Source organism: Macaca fascicularis, chromosome 4 (genome assembly GCF_037993035.2).
Source record: "Macaca fascicularis isolate 582-1 chromosome 4, T2T-MFA8v1.1".
NCBI classification, from domain to species: Eukaryota; Metazoa; Chordata; class Mammalia; order Primates; family Cercopithecidae; genus Macaca; species Macaca fascicularis.
In genome coordinates, this window is record NC_088378.1 from 140,424,413 (window position 1) to 140,444,713 (window position 20,301).

The 20,301-nt window shown below is 46.5% G+C and overlaps 2 protein-coding genes and 1 long non-coding RNA gene across 3 annotated transcripts in view; 2 read left to right on the top strand and 1 right to left on the bottom strand.

Annotated features, from left to right (window-relative positions):
• LOC102116527 (patr class I histocompatibility antigen, B-2 alpha chain-like) overlaps positions 1 to 17,009 on the top strand; it is a 30,363-nt gene extending 13,354 nt beyond the window's left edge. Inside the window, exon 6 of the mRNA XM_065543020.1 lies at positions 16,945 to 17,009. Within this exon, the coding sequence (XP_065399092.1) occupies positions 16,945 to 16,994 (50 nt within the window). The 3' untranslated portion in view covers positions 16,995 to 17,009. The remainder of the gene's footprint in view (positions 1 to 16,944) is intronic.
• Positions 6,317 to 13,248, bottom strand: LOC141410132 (uncharacterized). The gene is made up of 3 exons (XR_012434011.1): positions 12,997 to 13,248; positions 10,768 to 10,869; positions 6,317 to 6,443 (listed from the first exon to the last, which is right to left on the bottom strand). It is a non-coding gene; the product is annotated as an uncharacterized lncRNA (long non-coding RNA).
• Positions 14,548 to 17,814, top strand: LOC102123548 (class I histocompatibility antigen, Gogo-B*0103 alpha chain). The gene is given in 8 exon segments (NM_001419460.1): positions 14,548 to 14,641; positions 14,777 to 15,046; positions 15,293 to 15,568; positions 16,108 to 16,383; positions 16,509 to 16,610; positions 17,032 to 17,082; positions 17,189 to 17,236; positions 17,389 to 17,814. Coding segments are annotated over 8 exon segments (1,092 nt in total). The 5' UTR covers positions 14,548 to 14,577; the 3' UTR covers positions 17,394 to 17,814.
• Positions 17,815 to 20,301: the final 2,487 nt, after the last annotated feature.

Here is a 20,301-nt window from a genome sequence, read left to right on the forward strand (position 1 = left end):
CCACTGAGACAGAGAACACAGGCCCGGGTCCTGGGAATTCCTCAACCTAATCCACCACCTTGGGCACCTGCATACTCCTCTTGGGTACCTGAGGTTGAGTGCTATCACCTTAGCTGTCACCTACATGCAAACACCACCTATAGGCATCCCACTCAGCCTATCACAGCTGCTGGTAACAATGCACACTGCTTGGGACCCAGAGAATCAGCCCACCATTGCCACTGCAAAGCTAGCTGCCCAGGAGTCCAAGATCCCACCCACCCACCCAGTCAACCACTGCCACTACTGGCATCCAAGCAAGCCACCTGGAGACCCGGGAATCAGCCCACTGGTAACCACAAACACAAGTGCTAGCAGGTACCACCTTGGGGCACAAAGATAGGAACACTCAGTGCACCACTGCCACCATTGGAGCTTGAAGACTGTCTCAAGTGGCATCCCAGTCCCCAGGACATCTTCACCACAGCCTCAGTAATAACCATACCCTAATGCACGGAGGAAATCACAGATACCATTAACACTGTCTACAGCCAAAGAAATTATACAGAGACCATAGTACTCTACTATGTACTACACCCAGAATCAAATCCAAAGTACCCCCTGCAACCAACACCATAGATTCATCTTCAGAAAAATGTTCACTACTATGAAATGAAATTCAAAAATAGGAAGAATTGACTTATCAATTCTTATAATCAAAGAATTATATCAGATGCAAAAATGTTAACATTAGGACGGAAACATGAAAAAGCAAAAAAGAAAAAAAAAATACAGCCCCAAAGGAACACAATAGATCTTAATAAAAAGGAAATTTTTAAGATTCCAGGTAAAGGATTCAAAACATTTATTTTACAGAAGTTCAGTGAGATACAAAAGAATTCTGAAAAAAATACAAAAAAAAATCAAAAAATAATTCAGGATATGAATAAGTAATTTACCATAGATGTAGACTTTAAAAAAAGGAATGAAACAGAAATTCAGGAATTAAAGAATTCATGAAATGAAATACCAAATACATTTGAAAGCTTCAACAATATACTAGGCCACGTAGAAGGAAGAATCCCAAAACTTGAAGACAGATCTATTGAAATAATCCAATCAGACAAAAACACACACACAAAAAATGAGCAAAGCCTTTGTGACATATGGCACAATAAACAACCAAAAATTCAAATTACTGGTATCCTCAAGAGCCAAGAGAGCAAGAACAGATTAGAAAACCTGTTTAATGAAAAAATAGATGAATAATTCCCAAGTCTACCAAATGATACAGACATTCAGATCCAAGATGTTTAATAATCCTGAGAAAAACACAGTGCAGAAAGTTCTTCTCCATGGCACATTACTAGTCAGACTTTCTATAGTCTAAGGTACAAAGCAAACCCTAAAAATAGCAAAAGAAAAGCGTTTAGTCACCTATAAAGGAAATCCCATCAGACTAAAAGCAGATTTCTTAGCAGAAATCTTACAGGCCAGAAGAGAATAGGATAGTATACTCAAAGTCCTGAAAGAAAAGAAATGCCAAGCCAAGAGTAATAAACTGAACAAAATTATTCTTCATAATTGAAAAAGAAATAATCTCTCCAAGACAAGCAAATGCTGAAAGACTTCATTACCACTAGGCTGGCCCTACAGGAAATGCTGAAGAAAGTCCTAAACCTAGAAGTGAAAGGACAGCATTTTCAACATATCAACATTATCATCATGAAAATATACACAAGTATACAACTCACTGGTAAAGCAATCACACAGAAGAGGAAGAGAAAGGACTCAAAAGGTTCTACTACAGAAATCCACCAAATCACAATGACAACCAATAAGAGAAAAAGACAGTAACAAAGAACATATAAGACAACCAGAAAACAACAATATGACAGAAACAAAGTTTCACATATTAATAATAATCTGGAATGTAAACAGATTAAATTATCCACTTATAAGATTTAGAATGGCTGAATGAATAGAAAACATGAGCTAACAATATTCTGCTTACAAAAAACTCACCAGTAATACCGCCTCACCACAATCCATAGAGACAGAAAGTAAAAGGGTGGCAAGAGAAAATCTCTGCAAATGGAAACCAAAAGTGAGCAGGAGTAGCTATACTTACAGCAGACAAAATAAACTGTAAGTCAAGAACAATTTTTTTAAAAGATAAGGAAGGCCATCACATCATCATAAAGAGATCCATCCGGGAAGAGGATGCAACAATTCTAAATATATATGCACTAAACACTGGAGGACCTAGATTCATAAAACAAATATTACTACGTCTAACAAGAGAGATAGACTCCAATACAATAAGAGAGGGGGACTTCAACATTCCAACCTCAGCATGAGACAGATCATCTATCTACACAGAAAATCAAGAAAGAAACATTGGATTTAAACTGAATTTTAGACCAAATAAAGCTAACAGATATTTACAGAGTGTCACGCGCGTCTGTGTGAGGAGACCACCAAACAGGCTTTGTGCGAGAAATAAGGCTGTTTATTTCACCTGGGAGCAGGTGGGCTGAGTCCGAAAAGAGAGTCAGTGAAGGGAGGTAGGGGTGGGGCCATTTTATAGGATTTGGGTAAATAGTGGAAAATTACAGTCAACTGGGGGTGTTCTCTGGTGGGCAGGGGCAGGGGTCACAAGGTGCTCAGTGGGGGAGCTTTTGAGCCAGCATGAGCCAGGAGAAAGAATTTCACAAGGTAATGTTACAGTTAAGGCAGGAACTGACCATTTTCACTTCTTTTGTGATTCTTCACTTGCTTCCGGCCATCTGGATGTATATGAGGCCATCTGGATGTATATGTGGAGGCTTGGGCTCAGAGGCCTGACACAGAGCATTCTATCTAACACAACAGAATACACATTATTTTCATGCACACGTGGAACATTTTCCAGGAGAGAACCTATGTTAAGCCACAAAACAAGTCTCAACAAATTTTCAAAAATTGAAATCTTATTAAATATCTTCTCCGGCCACAATGGAATAAAACTAGAAATGTACACCAAGAGAAATGTTGGCAACTAGACAAAAAAATGGAAATTAAACAACATGCTCCTGAATAACCACTGAGTCAACAGAGAAATTCAAATGGAAATCAAAAAGTTTCTTGGCCATGTGCAGTGGCTCACTCCCGTAATCCCAGCACTTTGGGAGGCCGAGGCATGCATTCACCTGAGGTTGGGAGTTCAAGACCAGCCTGACCAACATGGAGAAACCTTGTCTCTACTAAAAATACAAAAAATTAGCTGGGCATGGTGGCCCATGCCTGTAATCCCAGCTACTCAGGAGGCTGAGGCAGGAAAAGCACTTGAACCTGGGAGGCAGAGGTTGCCATGAGCCGAGATAGTGCCATTGCACTCCAGCCTGGGCAACAAGAGCGAATCTTTGTCTCAAAAAAAAAAAAAGATTTCTTGAAACAAATGAAAATGGAAGCACAACATATTAAACCCTGTGGGATACAGCTAAACAGGGCTAAAAGGGAAGTTTATAGCACTAAATGCCTACCTAAGAATACTAGAAACATTACAAACTAACAATATAACAATGAACTTCAAGGAACTAGAAAAGCAACAAATTACATCCAAAATTAGCCAAAAATAAAGATCAGAGCAGAACTAAATAAAGACTTTAAAAACCATGTAAATGATCAACAAAGAGAAAAGTTTGCTCTTCAAAAACATAAACAAAGGTGATAAACCACTAGTTAGACAAACCTAGAAAAAAAGAGAGAAGACTCAAAATCAGAAAAGAGAAACATTACAGGTGATACCGCAAAAACATAAAAGATCATCAGAACCTATTAGAAAAAATTCTTTACTGACAAACTGGAAAACCTAGAGGTTATGGATAAATTCCAGGAAACATACAACCTAGCAAGATTAAATTAGAAAGAATAGAAAACCTGAAGCCCTAACATCCATGAACCGTTCTCACAGCGGGTCCAGTGGGCCCCTGACCACCCTGTGATTATTTCCTCAGTGCTGGTTTGCATAATTGAAATAGACCTACTCAGCAATGGGCAGAATCCATAGATCAGTTCCTTTTCTTAACTTTTATTTTCAGTTGAGGGGTACCAGTGCAGGCTGTTTTATAGGTCAACCTGTGTGGTGGGAGTTTGGTGCATAGATTATTTAATCACCCAGGTTTTAAGCCTAATACCCAATAGTTATTCTTCCTGATTTTCTCCCTCCTCCCACCCTCCATCTTCTGAAAGGCTGCAGTGTGTGCTGTTCCCCTCTATGTCTCTATGTGTTCTTATCATTTAGCTCCCACTTATAAGTGAGAACATGCAGTATTTGGTTTTCTGTTCCTGTATTAGTTTGCTAAAGTTAATGGCTTCCAGCTCCTTCCATGGCCCTGCAAAGGACATGGTCTCATTCCTTTTTCTGGCTGCATAGTATTCCATGGTATATATCTATCACATTGTCTTTATCCTGTCTATCATTGATGGGCATTTAAGTTGATTGCATATCTTTTCTATTGTGAATGCTGCTGCAATGAACATATGTGCCTATGTCTTTATAATAGAATGATCTATATTCCTTTGAGTATAATGGTATTTTTGTCTTTAGGTCTTTGAGAAATCACCACACTGTTTTCCACAATTAGGCTGACCTAATTTGCACTCCCACCAACAGTGTATAAGTGTTCCTTTTTCTGCACAACCTTGCCAGCATCTGTTACTTTTTGACTTTTTAGTAATAGCCATTCTGCCTGGTGTGAAATGGTATCTTGCTATGGTTTTGATTTGCATTTCTCTAAAGATCAGTGAGGTTGGGCTTTTTTTCATATGTCTGTTGGCTGCATGTATGTCTTCTTTTGAGAAGTGTCTGTTCATATGCTTTGCCCACTTTTTAATGGAGTTATTTTGTTTTTTCTTGTAAATTTGTTTAAGTTCCTTATAGATGCTAGATATCAGACGTTTGTCAGATGCATAGTTTGCAAAAAATTTTGCCCCATTCTGTAGGTTGCTTATTCTGTTGATAGTTTCTTTTCCTGTGCAGAAGCTCTTTAGTTTAATTAGATTCTATTTGTCGATTTTTGCTTTTGTTTCACTTGCTTTTGGCATCTTTGTCATAAAATCGTTGCCCATGCCTGTGTCCTGAATGGTACTGCCTAGGTTGTGTTCCAGAGTTTTTACAGTTTTGGATTTTACATTTAAGTATTTAATCCATCTTGAGGTGATTTTTGTATATGGTGTAAGAAAGGAGTTCAGCCTAAATCTTCTGCTTATGGCTAGCCAGTTATCCCACCACCATTTATAAATAGGGAATCCTTTCCCCACTGCTTGTTTTTGTCAGGTTTGTCAAAGATCATAGTTGTAGGTGTGTGATCTTATTTCTGGGTTCTCTGTTCTGTTACATGGGTTTATATGTCTGTTTTTGTACCAGTACAATACGGTTTTAGTTACTGTAGCATTGAAGTATAGTTGAAATCCGGTAGCATAGGCCAGGTGCAGTGGCTCACACCTGTAATCCCAGCACTTTGGGAGGCAGAGACGGGTGGATCATGAGGTCAGCAGTTTGAGACAAACCTGGCCAACATGGTGAAACCCCGTCTCTACTAAGGAATCAGGTTTCCATTCTTACAACAAAAAAAATTAGTGTAAAGCAATATAGCTAAAAGCCACTAGGATAATTAAAACCATAAACTAAAAAATGTTTACTTGACACATAAGAAAGTAGCAAAGGAGGAAGAGAAACAAAAAGATATGAGACAAATTGAGAACATATAGCAAAATAGTAGTCCAAAATCCAACCATTGTAAGTGAAGAAATGACACGACCTTGCTCACATTAGCAGGACTGCTGAGCACTGTGGGAAAACAGACATGGGCAGGAGGTGAGGGACAATGTTAGTGCCATAATTCAGGAGTGATAGGGTAGTGGGGACTAAGGGGAAAGGAGGGTGTGAGAGATGAGAGAGGCAAAGAGAAGGACTGGAGAAGCAGGAGTTGAGGAAAAAGAGAGAGAAAAGAATTCTCAAGCAGTGGGAAAGCCTAGCAGGGGGTTCTTTGCATTTGATATTTAGTACATTTTCTGGGACTTTCTAAAAACTAATGGTTTCACCCATGTCCGTGTGAAGAGACCACCAAACAGGCTTTATGTGAGCAATAAAGCTTTTTAATTACCTGGGTGCAGGCAGGCTAAGTCTGAAGAGAGTCAGCGCAGGGAGATGGGGTGGGGCTGTTTTATAGGATTTGGGTAGGTAGTGGAAAATTACAGTCAAAGGGGATTGTTTTCTGGCTGGCAGGGGTGGGGGTCACAAGGTGCTTAGTGGGGGAGCCTTTGAGCCAGGATGTGCCAGGAGAAGGAACTCCACAAGGCAATGTCATCAGTTAAGGCAGGAACCGGCCATTTTCACTTCCCTGTGACTCTTCACTTGCTTCAGGCCATCTGGATGAATACGTGCAGGCTTGGGCTCAGAGGCCTGACATTCCTGGCTTCTTATATTCATAAGAAAAATAAAACAAAGTAGTGTTGAAGTGTTGAGGCAGCGAAAATTTTTGGGGGTGGTATGGAGAGATAATGGGCGATGTTTCTCAGGGCTGCTTCGAGTGGAATTAGGGGCGGCTTGGGAACCTAGTGTGGGAGAGATTAAGCTGAAGGAAGATTTTGTGGTAAGGGGTGATATTGTGGGGTTGTTAGAAGGAGCATTTGTTGTATAGAATGATTGCTGATGGCCTGGATGTTATTTTGTATGAACTGAAAAACTAAATGGAAGACACAAGGTCCAAATAAGAGAAGGAGAAAAGCAGGTATTAAAGGACTAAGAATTGGGAGGACCCAGTACATCCAATTAGAGAGTGCCCAAGGGGGTTCAGCATAATTACTTGCTTGGTTGGTGAGTTTTTCACCTCTATCCTTGACAGAGTCCTCCTTTTTAAGTTGGAGTCTGAGCTTGGTGAGGTGCATTTTTGAAAGACCATTAGTCTGTTCTACCTTTCCTGAAGATTGAGAACAGTAAGGGATATGAAAGTTCCACTGAATACCAAGAGCTGGAAAAACTGCTCGGATGATTTGACTAATAAAGGCTGGTACGTTATTGGACTGTATAGAGGTGGGAAGGCCAAACAGAGGAATTACATCTGACAGAAGGGAAGAAATGACTGCAGTGGCCTTCTCAGACCCTGTGGGAAAGGCCTCTACCCATCCAGTGAAAGTGTCTACCTAGACCAAGAGGTATTTTAGTTTCCTGACTTGGGGCATATGAGTAAAGTCAATTGCGAGTCCTGGGCAGGGGTGAATCCCCAAGTTTTATCAAGGGAAGCCCCACCCCCGATTTTCAATGTGGGTTCTTTTCTATTTCCCTAAGCATCAATTGGCCTGAGAAATAAAGGGAAAGAGTATAAAAGAAAGAAATTTTAAAGCTTGGTATCCAGGGGAGACATCACATGTTGACAAGTTCTGTGATGCTCCCTGAGCCGTAAAACCAACAAGTTTTTATTAGCAATTTTCAAAAGGGGAGGGAGTATATGAATAGGGTGTGGGTCACAGAGATCACATGCTTCACAAGGTAAATAAATATCACAAAGCAAGTGGAGGCAGGGTGAGATCACAGGACTATAGGATGGGGCAAAATTAAAATTGCTAATGAAGTTTCAGGCATGCATTGTCATTAATAACATCTTATCAGGAGACAGGGTTTGAGAGCAGACAACCGGTCTGACCAAAATTTATTAGGTGGGAATTTCCTCGTCCTAATAAGCCTGGGAGCGCTACAGGAGATGGGGGCTTATTTCATCCCTTTGTCTTTGACCGTAAAAGACAGCCACCCATAAAGCAGCCATTTTAGAGGCCTACCCTCAGGGGCACATTCTCTTTCTCAGGGATATTCCTTCCTGAGAAAAGGAATTCAGCGATATTTCTCCTATTTGCTTTTGAAAGAAGAGAAATAGGGCTCGGTTCTGTCTGGCTCATCAGCAGTCAGAGCTTAAAGTCTTATCTCCCTTGTTCCCTGAACATTGCTGTTATCCTGTTCTTTTTTCAAGGTGCCCAGATTTCATATTGTTCAAGCACACATGCTCTACAATTTGTGCAGTTAATGCAATCATGACAGGGTCCTGAGACAATATACATCCTCCTCAGCTTATGAAGATGATGGGATTAAGAGATTAAAGTAAAGACAGGCATAAGATAAAGCACAAGGGTATTGATTGGGGAAGTGATATGTGTCCATGAAATCTTCACAATTTATGTTCAGAGATTGCAGTAAAGACAGATGTAAGAAATTATAAAAGTATTAATTTGGGGAACTAATAAATGTCCATGAAATGGTCACAATTTATGTTCTTCTGCTGTGGCTTCAGCTGGTCCCTCCGTTCGGGGTCCCTGACTTCCCGCAACAAAGCTTGATGTGTAGGGAAGGGAGGGGGCCTGAACAATCCTTGAGAAGTAGTAGAATAGCAGATGGAACACTGAGAAGTGATTTCCTTGAGGATAGATTTCCATGATGGAAAGGAAATAAGAGGTTCTAAGAGGTGGGCTAGCGGCTTATAACTTACATGGAAGAAGTTATAAAATGATGACAGAATAGAATGGACCTGTGAGGCTGGAAGGAGATATTTTCCTTGATCTAAGAATCATTTGCCTTGTGTGGGAAGAGAGTCATAGGTGGAAGTTTCAGTGGGGGAGTAAGTGGGAGTGACCAATGAGAAGGAGAAAAACTGGTCCTGAGGAACAGAAGTTGGAATGCTAGCTGCTTTTTTAGCTACCTTATCAGCATAAGCATTGCCCTGAGTGATGGGATCTGACACCTTTTGACGGCCCTTGCAGTGAATGACTCCAGCTTCCTTTGGAAGTAAAGTGGCCTTGAGAAGAGTTTCTATTAAAGAGGAATTAATGATGGAGGACCCTTGTGTAGTGAAGAAACCTCTTTTTGCCCATATAACAGCATGGTGGTGCAAGATATGGAAGGCATATTTAGAGTCAGTATAAATATTGACACGTAATCCTTTTGCAAGAGTGAGGACTCGAGTTAAGGCAATGAGTTCAGCTTGCTGAGTGGTAGTGGAGTGGGGCAGAGCAGTAGCCTCAATGATAGATGTGGAAGATACTACAGTATAGCCTGCCTCTGTTAGTGAGTGGCGATCAGGCCTGGTGGAACTGCCATCAGTAAAGCAAATGTGATCAGGGTGAGGAACAGGAAAGAAAGAAATATGGGGAAATGGGGTGTATGTCAGGTGGATCAGAGTGATACAGTCATGGGAGTCAGATGTGGTATCCGGAATAATGTGGGAGGCTGGATTGAAGTCTGGACCAGGAGTAATGGTAATTGTGGGAGACTCAACAAAGAGTGAGTATAGCTGAAGGAGCTAGGGACTAGAAAGTATATGTGTCAGGTGTGAGGAAGAAAATAGATTTTGGAAGTTATGAAAGCTGTTGAGAGTGAGTTGAGAATAGTTTGTGATTTTGAGGGCCTCTAAAAGTATTAGGGTGGTGGCAGCTGCTGCATGGAGACACGACGACCAGCCTAAAACAGTAAGGTCAAGTTGTTTGAACAAAAAGGCTACAGGGCGCAGTCCTGGTTCTTGTGTAAGAATTCTGACTGCAGAGCCCTGTACTTCAGCTGTGTGTAATGAAAAGGGCTGGGATGAATCAGGGAGAGCTAGTGTGGGAGCAGTCTCTACAGCTGTCTTCAAGGAACGGAAAGAGGAGTGGGGAAAGGATTTAGGATCTATGGGCTCAGTTAGGTTTCCTTTTGTGAGTTTACATAATGGTTTTGTTAGGATGGCAAAACCAGCTATCCAAAGGTGAAAGTATCCAACCACGCCCAGGAAGGAAAGGAGTTGTTTTGTAGAAGGGGTTGGGGTTTGAGAGATCAGTTGGACATGATTGGCAGGGACAGCACATGTGTTTTTATGAAGAATTATGCCAAGATAGATAATGGATGAGGAAGAAATTTGGGTTTGACTGGAGTAATGGGGGCTGTCTGTGAAGTCTCGTGGTAGTACAGCCCAGGTAAGTTGCTGAGGCTGATGGGTGTCAGGATCAGTCCAAGTGAAAGTGAAGAGAGGCTGGGATAAAGGGTGCAAAGGAATAGTAAAGAAAACATGTTTGAGATCCAGAACAGAATAATGGGTTATGGAGGGGTTGTGGAGGGAGGTATTGAGGATAGGAGAGTATACGGCTTTGGCATCACGGGGTGGATAGGCAAGACACTTTGGTTGATAAGGTGCAGATCCTGAACTAACCTGTAAGGCTTGTCTGGTTTTTGGACAGGTAAAATGGGGGAATTGTAAGGAGAGTTTATAAGTTTTAAAAGGCCATGCTGTAACAGGCAAGTGATAACAGGCTTTAATCCTTTTAAAGTGTGCTGTGGGATGGGATACTGGTGTTGAGCCGGGTAAGGGTGATTAGGTTTTAATGGGATGGTAAGGGGTGCATGATTAGTCACCAAGGAGGGAGTAGAGGTGTCCTATACTTGTGGATTAAGGTGGGGCGATACAAGGGGAGGGTGTGAAGGAGGTTTTGAACTGGGGGAAAGGGCGGCAGTGAGGTGTGGCTGTAGCCTAGGAATAGTTGGGGAAGCAGATAATTTAGTTAAAATGCCTAGACCTAATAAGGGAACTGGGTAGGTGGGGATAACTGAAAAGGAGTGCATAAAAGAATATTGTCCAAATTGGCACCAGAGTTGGGGAGTTTTAAGAGGTTTAGAAGCCTGGCCGTCAATACCCACAACAGTTATGGAGGCAAGGGAAACAGGCCCTTGAAAAGAAGGTAATGTGGAGTGGGTAGCCTCCGTATCGATTAAGCAGGGGATGGACTTACCTTTCACTATGAGAGTTACCCGAAGCTCAGCATCCGTGATGGTCCAGGGGGCTTCCAAGGCAATCAGGCAGCATCAATCTTCAGCCGCTAAGCCAAGCAGATCTGGGAAGGAGTCAGTCAGAGAGCCCTGGGGTAGAGCTTTAGGGGCTCTAGGAGTGGCTGCCAGGCGAGCTGGGCCGTCTGATTTCCAGTGGGTCCCTGCACAGATGGGACATGGCTTGGGAGGAATCCTGGGCTGTGGGCATTCCTTGGCCCAGTGGCCATATTTCTGGCACTTGAAGCAAGATCCTGATGAAGAAGGTCCTGTAGGAATGCTTGACTGCTGCGGCTTAGCAGTGTTCAGCTTAGGCATTTTGAAGTTCTTATGTGCTGGAGGTACGGCTGGGTTTTGTCTCACAGCAGAGGCAACTAATTGTGACTCAGAAATGTGTTGCTGTCTGGCTGCCTCCTCTCTATTATTGTACACCTTGAAGGTGAGGTTGATTAATTCCTGTTGTGGGGTTTGAAGGCTGGATTCTAATTTTTGAAGCTTTTTTCTAATGTCAGGAGTTGACTGGGTGATAAAAGGCATATTTAGAATGAGACGGCCTTCTGACCCTTCAGGGTCTAGGACTGTCAAGCATCTCATTTCAAGCATCTGCTGTGAAATGAGCCATGAGCTGGGCTGGGTTTTTGTCTTTACCTTGGTTAGTTTCTTTAAGCTTCTCATAATTAACAGCTTTGTAAGCTGCCTTTTTAAGCCCTTCAACTAGGCAATAAATCGTGTAATCTCGCCTCGCTATACTTGGGGAATCTGCCTGATAGTTCCACTGGGGATCCTCTCGGGGAGCTGCTCTAATGCCTTCCTGGAGGTCTGGCTTGTGGAGTCGGCAGTTGTCACGTGCTGGGCCAGAGAAAAAACTCTTTCCCATTCATCTGGGGAGAGGGTAGAAGTTAAGATGACATTTAAGTCACTCCAGGTTAAATTGTAGGACAGAGTAAGACATAGGAATTCCTATACATATTTAGTGGGTCCTGATGAGAAAAAGCCTAAACGCTGACAGATCTGAGAGAGGTCTGATAGAGAAAAAGGCACATGTACCCTGACTATGCCTTCAGCTCCAGCCACCTCTCTAAGAGGAAATTTTTGGGCAGGTGGGAAAGAGCTAGTCGTGGAACCAAACTGTAAGCTGGATCGGGTGTGGGGAGCGGGGGTGATAGAAGGATTATAGGGTGGAGGAGTGGAGGCTGAGGAAGAATTGGGACCTGGCTCAGCCTGGAGAGGAGCAGCCTGGGGAGGAGGGGAGAGGTCAGATGGGTCTTTAGAAAAGGAAGATTGGAAAGACTCAGCGACGCTTGAGGTTGGGACTGAGGGGACAGGCGAGAGGGAAAGGAGGAGGATTTGGGCAGAATCGCAATGGGAACAGAGAACAGGGAGGGAACGAAGTGTGAAAAATGCCTGGATGTAAGGCACCTCAGACCACTTGCCCATTTTTCGACAAAAATTATCTAGGTCTCATAGGATGGAGAAATGGAAAGTGTCGTTTTCTGTCCATTTGGAGCCATTATCTAGTTTGTATTGGGGCCAAGCAGTGTTGCAGAAGAAAATAAGACATTCAGGTTTTAGAAAATAAGGCGTTCAGATGTGAGTTGAAGAGGTTTTAAGTTTTTGAGAACACAGGCTAACGGAGAAGAGGGAGGAATGGAGGGTGGAAGGTTGCCCATAGTGAAGGACGCAAGCCCAGAGAAAAGAGAGGGTAGAGACACGGAGCGAAGGGGTGGGTAGAGACATGGAGAGAAGGGCTGGGGGGTGCTTGCCCCCCAGGAAAGTGGAAAAGGGATGGGGGGTGCTTGTCCCCCTAGAAAGTGGAGAGAAAAGAGAGGGTAGAGACAGGGAGAGAATGGGCAGGGGGTGCTTGCCCCCCCCAAAAGTGGTGCTTGCCACTAAGGGTGAAGGATCAAGGCAGGTGTTCCCATGGTGATCCGACACCTCTGAAACATGGGTGAATAATCATGCAGGCGTCCCTGCAGTGATTAAACACCAAGGGAAAACTGTCTTCCCGAGTCTGTGACCAGCGCCAGAGTTTTGGGTTCAGGGATAAAACACATCTCCTCTGTCTCTACCAGAAAAGGAAAGGAACTGAAATTAAGAGAAGGGAGAGATTGAAAGATGGCCCTAAGATTGATAGGAGAAAGAGACTCAGGGATAGTGTGAGAGGATGGAGAAGAGAGTAAAAAGAGGCCACTTACCGGATTTAAAATTGGTGAGATGTTCCTTGGGCTGCTTGGTCTGAGGACCTGAGGTCGTAGGTGGATCTTTCTCACGGAGCAAAGGGCAGGAGGACAGGGGATTGATCTCCCAAGGGAGGTCCCCCGATCCGAGTCATGGCACTAAATTTCACGTGCGTCCCTGTGAAGAGACCACCAAACAGGCTTTGTGTGAGCAATAAAGCTTTTTGATCAACTGGGTGCAGGCAGACTGAGTCTGAAAAGACAGTCAGCGAAAGCAGATGGGGTGGGGCTGTTTTATAGGATTTGGGTAGGTAGTGGAAAATTACAGTCAAAGGGGGTTGTTCTCTGGCCGGCAGGGGTGGGGGTCACAAGGTGCTCAGTGGGGGAGTCTTTGAGCCAGGATGTGCCAGGAGAAGGAACTCCACAAGGCAATGTCATCAGTTAAGGCAAGAACTGGTCATTTTCACTTCCCTTGTGACTCTTCACTTACTTCAGGCCATCTGGATGAATACGTGCAGGCTTGGGCTCAGAGGCCTGGCAAGTGGCCTCCTAATGATTTTTTTAAAAAAGGGTTACAAAAATACCCAGTGTCCCAATAAAATATACACACTGCCTAGATGTGCATAGTTCTGGAAAACAGGCAGTGCTTGAGCGTCCTTGAAGAGCACTGGGTCTGCATGGAGCACTTGCAGCTTTGGGGTGATGACTACAGGCTCCCGGTCGCAATAGACAGTAACAAACCCTGCTTCTTTGTATTCAGGAGAAGTTCTGGACTCATACAGGGAAACTCGGACTAGAGAAGGAAGATAATTTTAAATTCAGCAACCCAGAGTCACAGATCCACAGTCTGGGAAAGTAAAACAGGAGCTTTGAGAGTTTAATTGTAATGCTGTTTTGACACAGGTCTTTTACACATTGGAATTCTAATCATTCAGGGATTACCAATATTGTGCTACCTACTGTATTAATAAACAAAAAGGAAACTAGTCTCTATGAGAATCTCTATGTGGTGCCTTCAGACAAAACTTCACCAGGTTGAGAGAGAAAACCCCTGTCTCTACACCTCCATTCCCAGGGCAAGCTCTTTCTGGCATCAAGTTCCCCGTGGTGAGTTTTCCTGTACAAAGGTCCAAGGGGAGAGGTAGGAGAGGGAGGCAGGAAGTCCAGTTCAGGGACGGGGATTCCAGGACGAGCAGTGAAGGGGAAGGATCTGGGCGCAGCCTGGCGGTCTCTTCCTGTTTTCCATAGACAGATCCTTGGCCAGGAATTAGGCAGACAGTGTGACAAAGAGGCTTGGTGTAGGAGAAGAAGGATCAGGACAAAGTCCCAGGTCCTGGGCGTGGCTCTCAGGGTCTCAGGCTCCCAGGGCCGGGTCTGGATTGGGGAGGCGCAGCGTTGAGGATTCTCTACTCCTCTGAGTTTAACTTCTTTTCCCAACCTGTGTCCTTCTTCCAGGATAATCAGGACACGTCCCCAGTTGCCACTCCCACTGGCTGTCGGGTTTCTAGAGACGCCAATCAGTGTCGTCCCGGTCCTGGTTCTAAAGTCCTCAGTCAACCACTGGGACTCAGATTCTCCCCAGAAGCCAAAGATGCGGTCATGGTGCCCCGAACCCTCCTCCTGCTGCTCTCGGGGGCCCTGGCCCTGACCGAGACCTGGGTGGGTGAGTGCGGGGTCGGGAGGGAAACAGCCTCTGCAGGGAGGAGGAGGGGACCAACCGCCCGGCTGGGGCGCAGGACGCGGGGAGCCGCGCCGGGAGGAGGGTCGGTGGGGGGCCTCAGCCTCTCCTCGCCCCCAGGCTCCCACTCCTTGAGGTATTTCAGCACCGCTGTCTCCCGGCCCGGCCGCGGGGAGCCCTGGTACCTCGAAGTCGGCTACGTGGACGACACGCAGTTCGTGCGGTTCGACAGCGACGCGGCGAGTCCGAGGATGGAGCCGCGGGCGCCGTGGATGGAGCAGGAGGGGCCGGAGTATTGGGACCGGAACACACGGAACGCCAAGGTCAACGCAGAGACTTTCCGAGGGGACTTGAGGAACCTGCTCCGCTACTACAACCAGAGCGAGGCAGGTGAGTGACACCGGCCTGGGGCGCGGGTCAGGACCTCTCCCCATCCCCCACGGACGGCCCGAGTTCCCCGGAGTCTTTGGGTCTGAGATCCACCCCGAGGCTACGGGACCCGCCCAGACCCAGGATCCAGGAGAGCCCCAGGCGCCTTTACCCGGTTTCATTTTCAGCTTAGGCCACAATCTCCGAAGGTTGGTCGGGGCGGGGACGGGAATCGGTGGGGAGGCCTGACCGCAGGGGCGGGGCCAGGGTCTCACACCTTCCAGTGGATGTACGGCTGCGACCTTGGGCCCGACGGGCGCCTCCTCCGCGGGTACCGGCAGTTCGCCTACGACGGCAGGGATTACATCGCCCTGAACGAGGACCTGCGCTCCTGGACCGCCGCAGACACGACGGCTCAGATAACGCAGCGCAAGTGGGAGGCGGCCCGTGCGGCGGAGAAGCTGAGAGCCTACTTGGAGGGCGAGTGCCTGGAGTGGCTCCGTAGATACCTGGAGAACGGGAAGGAGACGCTGCAGCACGCGGGTACCAGAGGCAGTGGGGAGTCTTCCACATCTCCTATAGATTTCCCGGGATGGCCTCCTAGGAGGAGGGGAGGAAAATGGGATCAGCGCTAGAATGTCGCCCTCCCTTGAATGGAGAATGGCATGAGTTTTCCAGAGTTTCCTCTGAGGGTCCCCTCTGCTGTCTAGGACAATTAAGGCATGAAATCTCTGAGGAAATACGCTTTTGACCCCTGCAGCAGCCTTGGGCCCCGTGACTTTTTCTCTCAGGCCTTGTTCTCTGCCTCACACTCGATGTGTTTGAAGGTCTGATTCCAGCTTTTCTCAGTCCCTCGGGTTCCACTCAGGTCAGAACCAGAAATCGTTGTTCCCCCCTCAGAGACTAGAACTTTCCAAGGAATAGGAGATTATCCCAGGTACCTGTGTCCAGGCTGGTGTCTGGCTTCTGTGCTCCCTTCCCCACCCCAGGTTTCCTGTCCATTCTCAGGATGGTTACATGGGTGCTGCTGGGGTGTCCCATGAGAGATGCAAAGCGCCTGAATTTTCTGACTTTCCCATCAGATCCCCCAAAGACACATGTGGCCCACCACCCCGTCTCTGACCATGAGGCCATCCTGAGGTGCTGGGCCCTGGGCTTCTACCCTGCGGAGATCTCACTGACCTGGCAGCGGGATGGGGAGGAGCAAACTCAGGACACTGAGCTTGTGGAGACCAGGCCAGCAGGGGATGGAACCTTCCAGAAGTGGGCAGCTGTGGTGGTGCCTTCTGGAGAAGAGCAGAGATACACGTGCCATGTGCAGCACAAGGGGCTGCTGGAGCCCCTCACCTTGAGATGGGGTAAGGAGGGGGATTTTGGGGGTCATATGTCTTTCAGAGAAAGCAGGAACCCTTCTGGAGCCCTTTAGCAGGGTCAGGGCTCAGGCCTGGGGGTTAGGGCCCCTCACCTTCCCCTCCTTTCCCAGAGCCGTCTTCCCAATCCACCATCCCCATCGTGGGCATCGTTGCTGGCCTGGCTGTCCTAGGAGCTGTGGTTGCTGCTGTGATGTGGAAGAGGAAGAGCTTAGGTAGGGAAGGGTTGAGTGGTGGGGTCTGGGTTTTCTTGTCCCACTGGGGGTTTCAAGCCCCTGGTAGAAGTGTTTCCTGCCTCATTACTGGGAAGCAGCATCCACACATGGGCCGTCCCAGCCTGGGGCCTGTGTGCCAGCACTTACTCTTTTGTGAAGCACATGTGACAGTGAAGGACAATGTATCACCTTGATGATTATGGTGTTGGGGTCCTGATTCCAGCATTCACGAGTCAGGGGAAGGTTCCTGCTAAGGACAGGCCTTAGGAGGGCAGTTGTTCCAAGACCCACACCTGCTTTCCTTGTGTTTGCTTATCCTGCCCTGGGTCTGCAGTCATAGTTCTGGAAACTTCTCTTGGGTTTAAGACTAGAAGGTTCCTCTAAGATCTCATGGCCCTGCCTCCTCCCTGTCGCCTCACAGGACATTTTGTTCCCACAAGGGGAAAAAGAGGGAGCTACTCTCAGGCTGCATGTAAGTGGTGGGGGCGGGAGTGTGGAGGAGCTCATCCACTCTATAATTCCTCCTGTCCCACATCTCCTGTGGGCTCTGACCAGGTCCTCTTTTTGTTCTACCCCAGGTAGCAACAGTGCCCAGAGCTCTTGTGTGTCTCTCATGGATTCTAAAGGTGAGACCCTGGGGGGTCTGAAGTCAGTGGGGGATGGGGCAGAGGAACATGACTGGGTTATGGGAATTCTTTGATTGGGACATTTTGAGAGTGTGGTGGGCTCTTCAGAGACTGACTGACTTGAATTTGTTCATGACTGTTGTCTTCTGTAGGCTGAGAAAGCTGCCTTACGTGGGACTGAGATGCAGGATTTCTTCACATCTCCCCTTTGTTACTTCAAGAGCCTCTGGCATCTCTTTTTGCGAAGGCATCTGAATGTGCCTGCCTCCCTGTCAGCATAATGTGAGGAGGTGGAGAGACTGCCCACCCCCGTGTCCACCGTGACCCGTGTCCCCACGCTGACCTGTGTTTCCTCCCCAGTCATCCTTCCTGTTCCAGAGAGGTGGGGCTGGATGTCTCCATCTCAGTCTCAACTTCATGGTGCGCTGAGCTGCAACCTCTTACTTCCCTACTGAAAATGAGAATCTGAATAGAAATTTGTTTTCTCAAATATTTTCCATGAGAGGTTGATGGGTTAATTAAATAAGTCAATTCCTAGAATTTGAGAGAGGAAATAAAGACCTGAGAACCTTCCAGAATCCATGTGTTAGTTGTGCTGAGTTTGTTGCAGGTGGGGGTGGAGAAGGCTGTGAGGAGCCAAGTGTGGATGGGGCCTGTGTCCAGTTTCTGTTCAGTCCATCAGGGGCTTTATGTGGTCAGTCCTCAGCTGGGTGACCTTCACTGTTCCATTGTTCTTGTCCCTTCAGTGGAAACTTGTCCAGCAGAACTGTGACCACAGAGGCTCACACATCACCCAGGGTGGCCCCTGCATACCGGAGTCTCTGTGCTTTCTGAAACAAGTTTTCAGGCCCATTCAGCTCCTGCCCTCCTTCTAGGGCTCCTCTTCTGCTCTGATCTCCTGCTCTCTCTCCATGCCCTGGTTCTAGTGATCTTGGTGCTGGCTCCAATATCAACTCATGAATCTAAAGCATAATCTAATTTAGATTTATATTTGTTTGTGAAATTGGACCCATCATCAAGGACTGTTCTTTCCTGAAGAGAGAAACCTGATTGTGTGCTGCAGTGTGCAGGTGGGGAGAGGAGGTTGGTGTGGGAGGAGGGATGGGGGAGGGAGGACACACAAGCAGCACTGTTGAGAAAAGCACAGGCAGCCTCAGTGTCAGTGTGAGGGGACCTTGTGCCATAGCTGCCACAAAACAGCATTTGGCCTGAGGCTATGTTAATAATAAAGATATTGCCTTTAGAATAGGGAGGTGCTCTACAGTGATCATTCATTCAACTGACCTTTGTTTTCTGTCAGACATAGGACAGAGTGGTTCTGCATCTGGGGAACATCACTGAAGTAAAATGAGAAAAATCTCTGACCTTGTGGAGCATGTGTTCCAGTGGGAAGACGCAGACGATGGATACCCGATAACCAGAGCAAGGAAAGAAAGTGCTAGAAGGTGGTAAGTGCTGTGAGACATGTGATCCAGGGTGTGGGCAGTGGGGACAGGGAAGGGGGCTGTTGTGCTGGGTGGTCTTTGTGTGCCTTCTTGCAAAGGTGACCTTTGAGGAAAGAGTTGAGGGACATGAGTTGTCCACGAGGATGTCTGCGGAAGTTCTTTCCAGGCAGAGGATCCTCCAGTTCAAATGTACTGGGGCAGGAAGGTGTCTGTGTTCCCAGAAGAGCAAGGAGGCCAGGAGGGCCGGACAGAGAGAAACTGGGATGAGGTCAGAGGTGTGGTCAGAGCAGGTGGGCCAGGAGGGAGTGGGGAAGCATCTGACCTCTGCTCTGAGTGAGATGGAAAGGTAGAGGACAGTTTTGAGCAGAAGCGGGACATGATATGACTTCTCTTTTAAAAGGATCTCTGACTGCTGTATTGAGAACAGAATTGAGAGGTGAGGGATGAGGGAGGCAGAAGGGAAAACAGTAGGAAGCGAGTACAGTATTCCAGGCTGGAGATGTCGGTGACCTTGACTGGGGTGTGAGCAGGGGAAATAGTGGGATGTGAGGGGATTCTGGATGCATTTGAAGATGGAGTTACAGCATTTGATAATGGATTGTATCTGTGGTATTTGAAAGACAAATCAAGGACACCCATCGTTATAAAATGAGTGAGTAGAAGGATGGAGCTGCTGTCAGTGGAGATGGGGAGACTCTGGCAGGAGCATACTGAGGAGGGGGCATCACAGGCACTCAGTAGAGGAGATGTCTACTAGGAATGCAGGTGGGGGAGCAGGGGTGGAATTTGGACAGACAACTCCAGAGTTTAGGGAAAGGAGAAATAGACTGGGCAGGAGAAATAGATTTAGGAGGTCACATCATATAAACGATACAAAAAACCTCAAGCAGGAATGAGGGCACCAAGGGAGTGATTGACTGTGGAAAAGAATGAGGGCAAGGACTGAATCCTGGACCTCCAGTTCTAAGGGATGTGATCAGACCACACCCAGAGCAGACTGCACAGTTCTGACCCCATGTCTATAGGACACTAGACAAGGAACGCCCATGTCCACGGGGATCACCTGGACGTGGTGCTGAGATCCAGGAAGTCTGGAGTCGAGCAAGAGATTCTTGATTTATGACAAGGCTGGAGCTCATGCTGCTGGTCTCCAGATCAAGAACACCAGGATCCCACATGCCTGAGCATCAGTCTCACCTGTAGCACTTGTTATATAAGTGATTCCTTGGTCTTGTGCGTAATACTCTGAGACAGACATTCTGGGAAATGGCCTGCGTATTTTCTAAGCCCCACCAGCAATCCTGTTGCTCAGCCAGATTGGGAACCACTGAGATCAGAGATCAGAGAGTGGCCAGGGTGGGTGGGTGGGGTGGGTTTTCAAACCTTGTTTAAAAGAGGATTTTTCTTGCGAAAGAAAAGGGAGGATGTGTATCATCAGTTATGAGATGTGACATTCCCTGTTGTTCTCTCCACCATGGGGTAGAGGCCAGGTACACAATTCAGGATGTGGCTCTCGCACAAAGAACATCCCTGAATGCCGCTCTCTGACACTCGTCCACAGACTCATTTCCCACTCAATTCTTGGAGGAAACTATGGAAACCAGTTCTTTAATTTACACA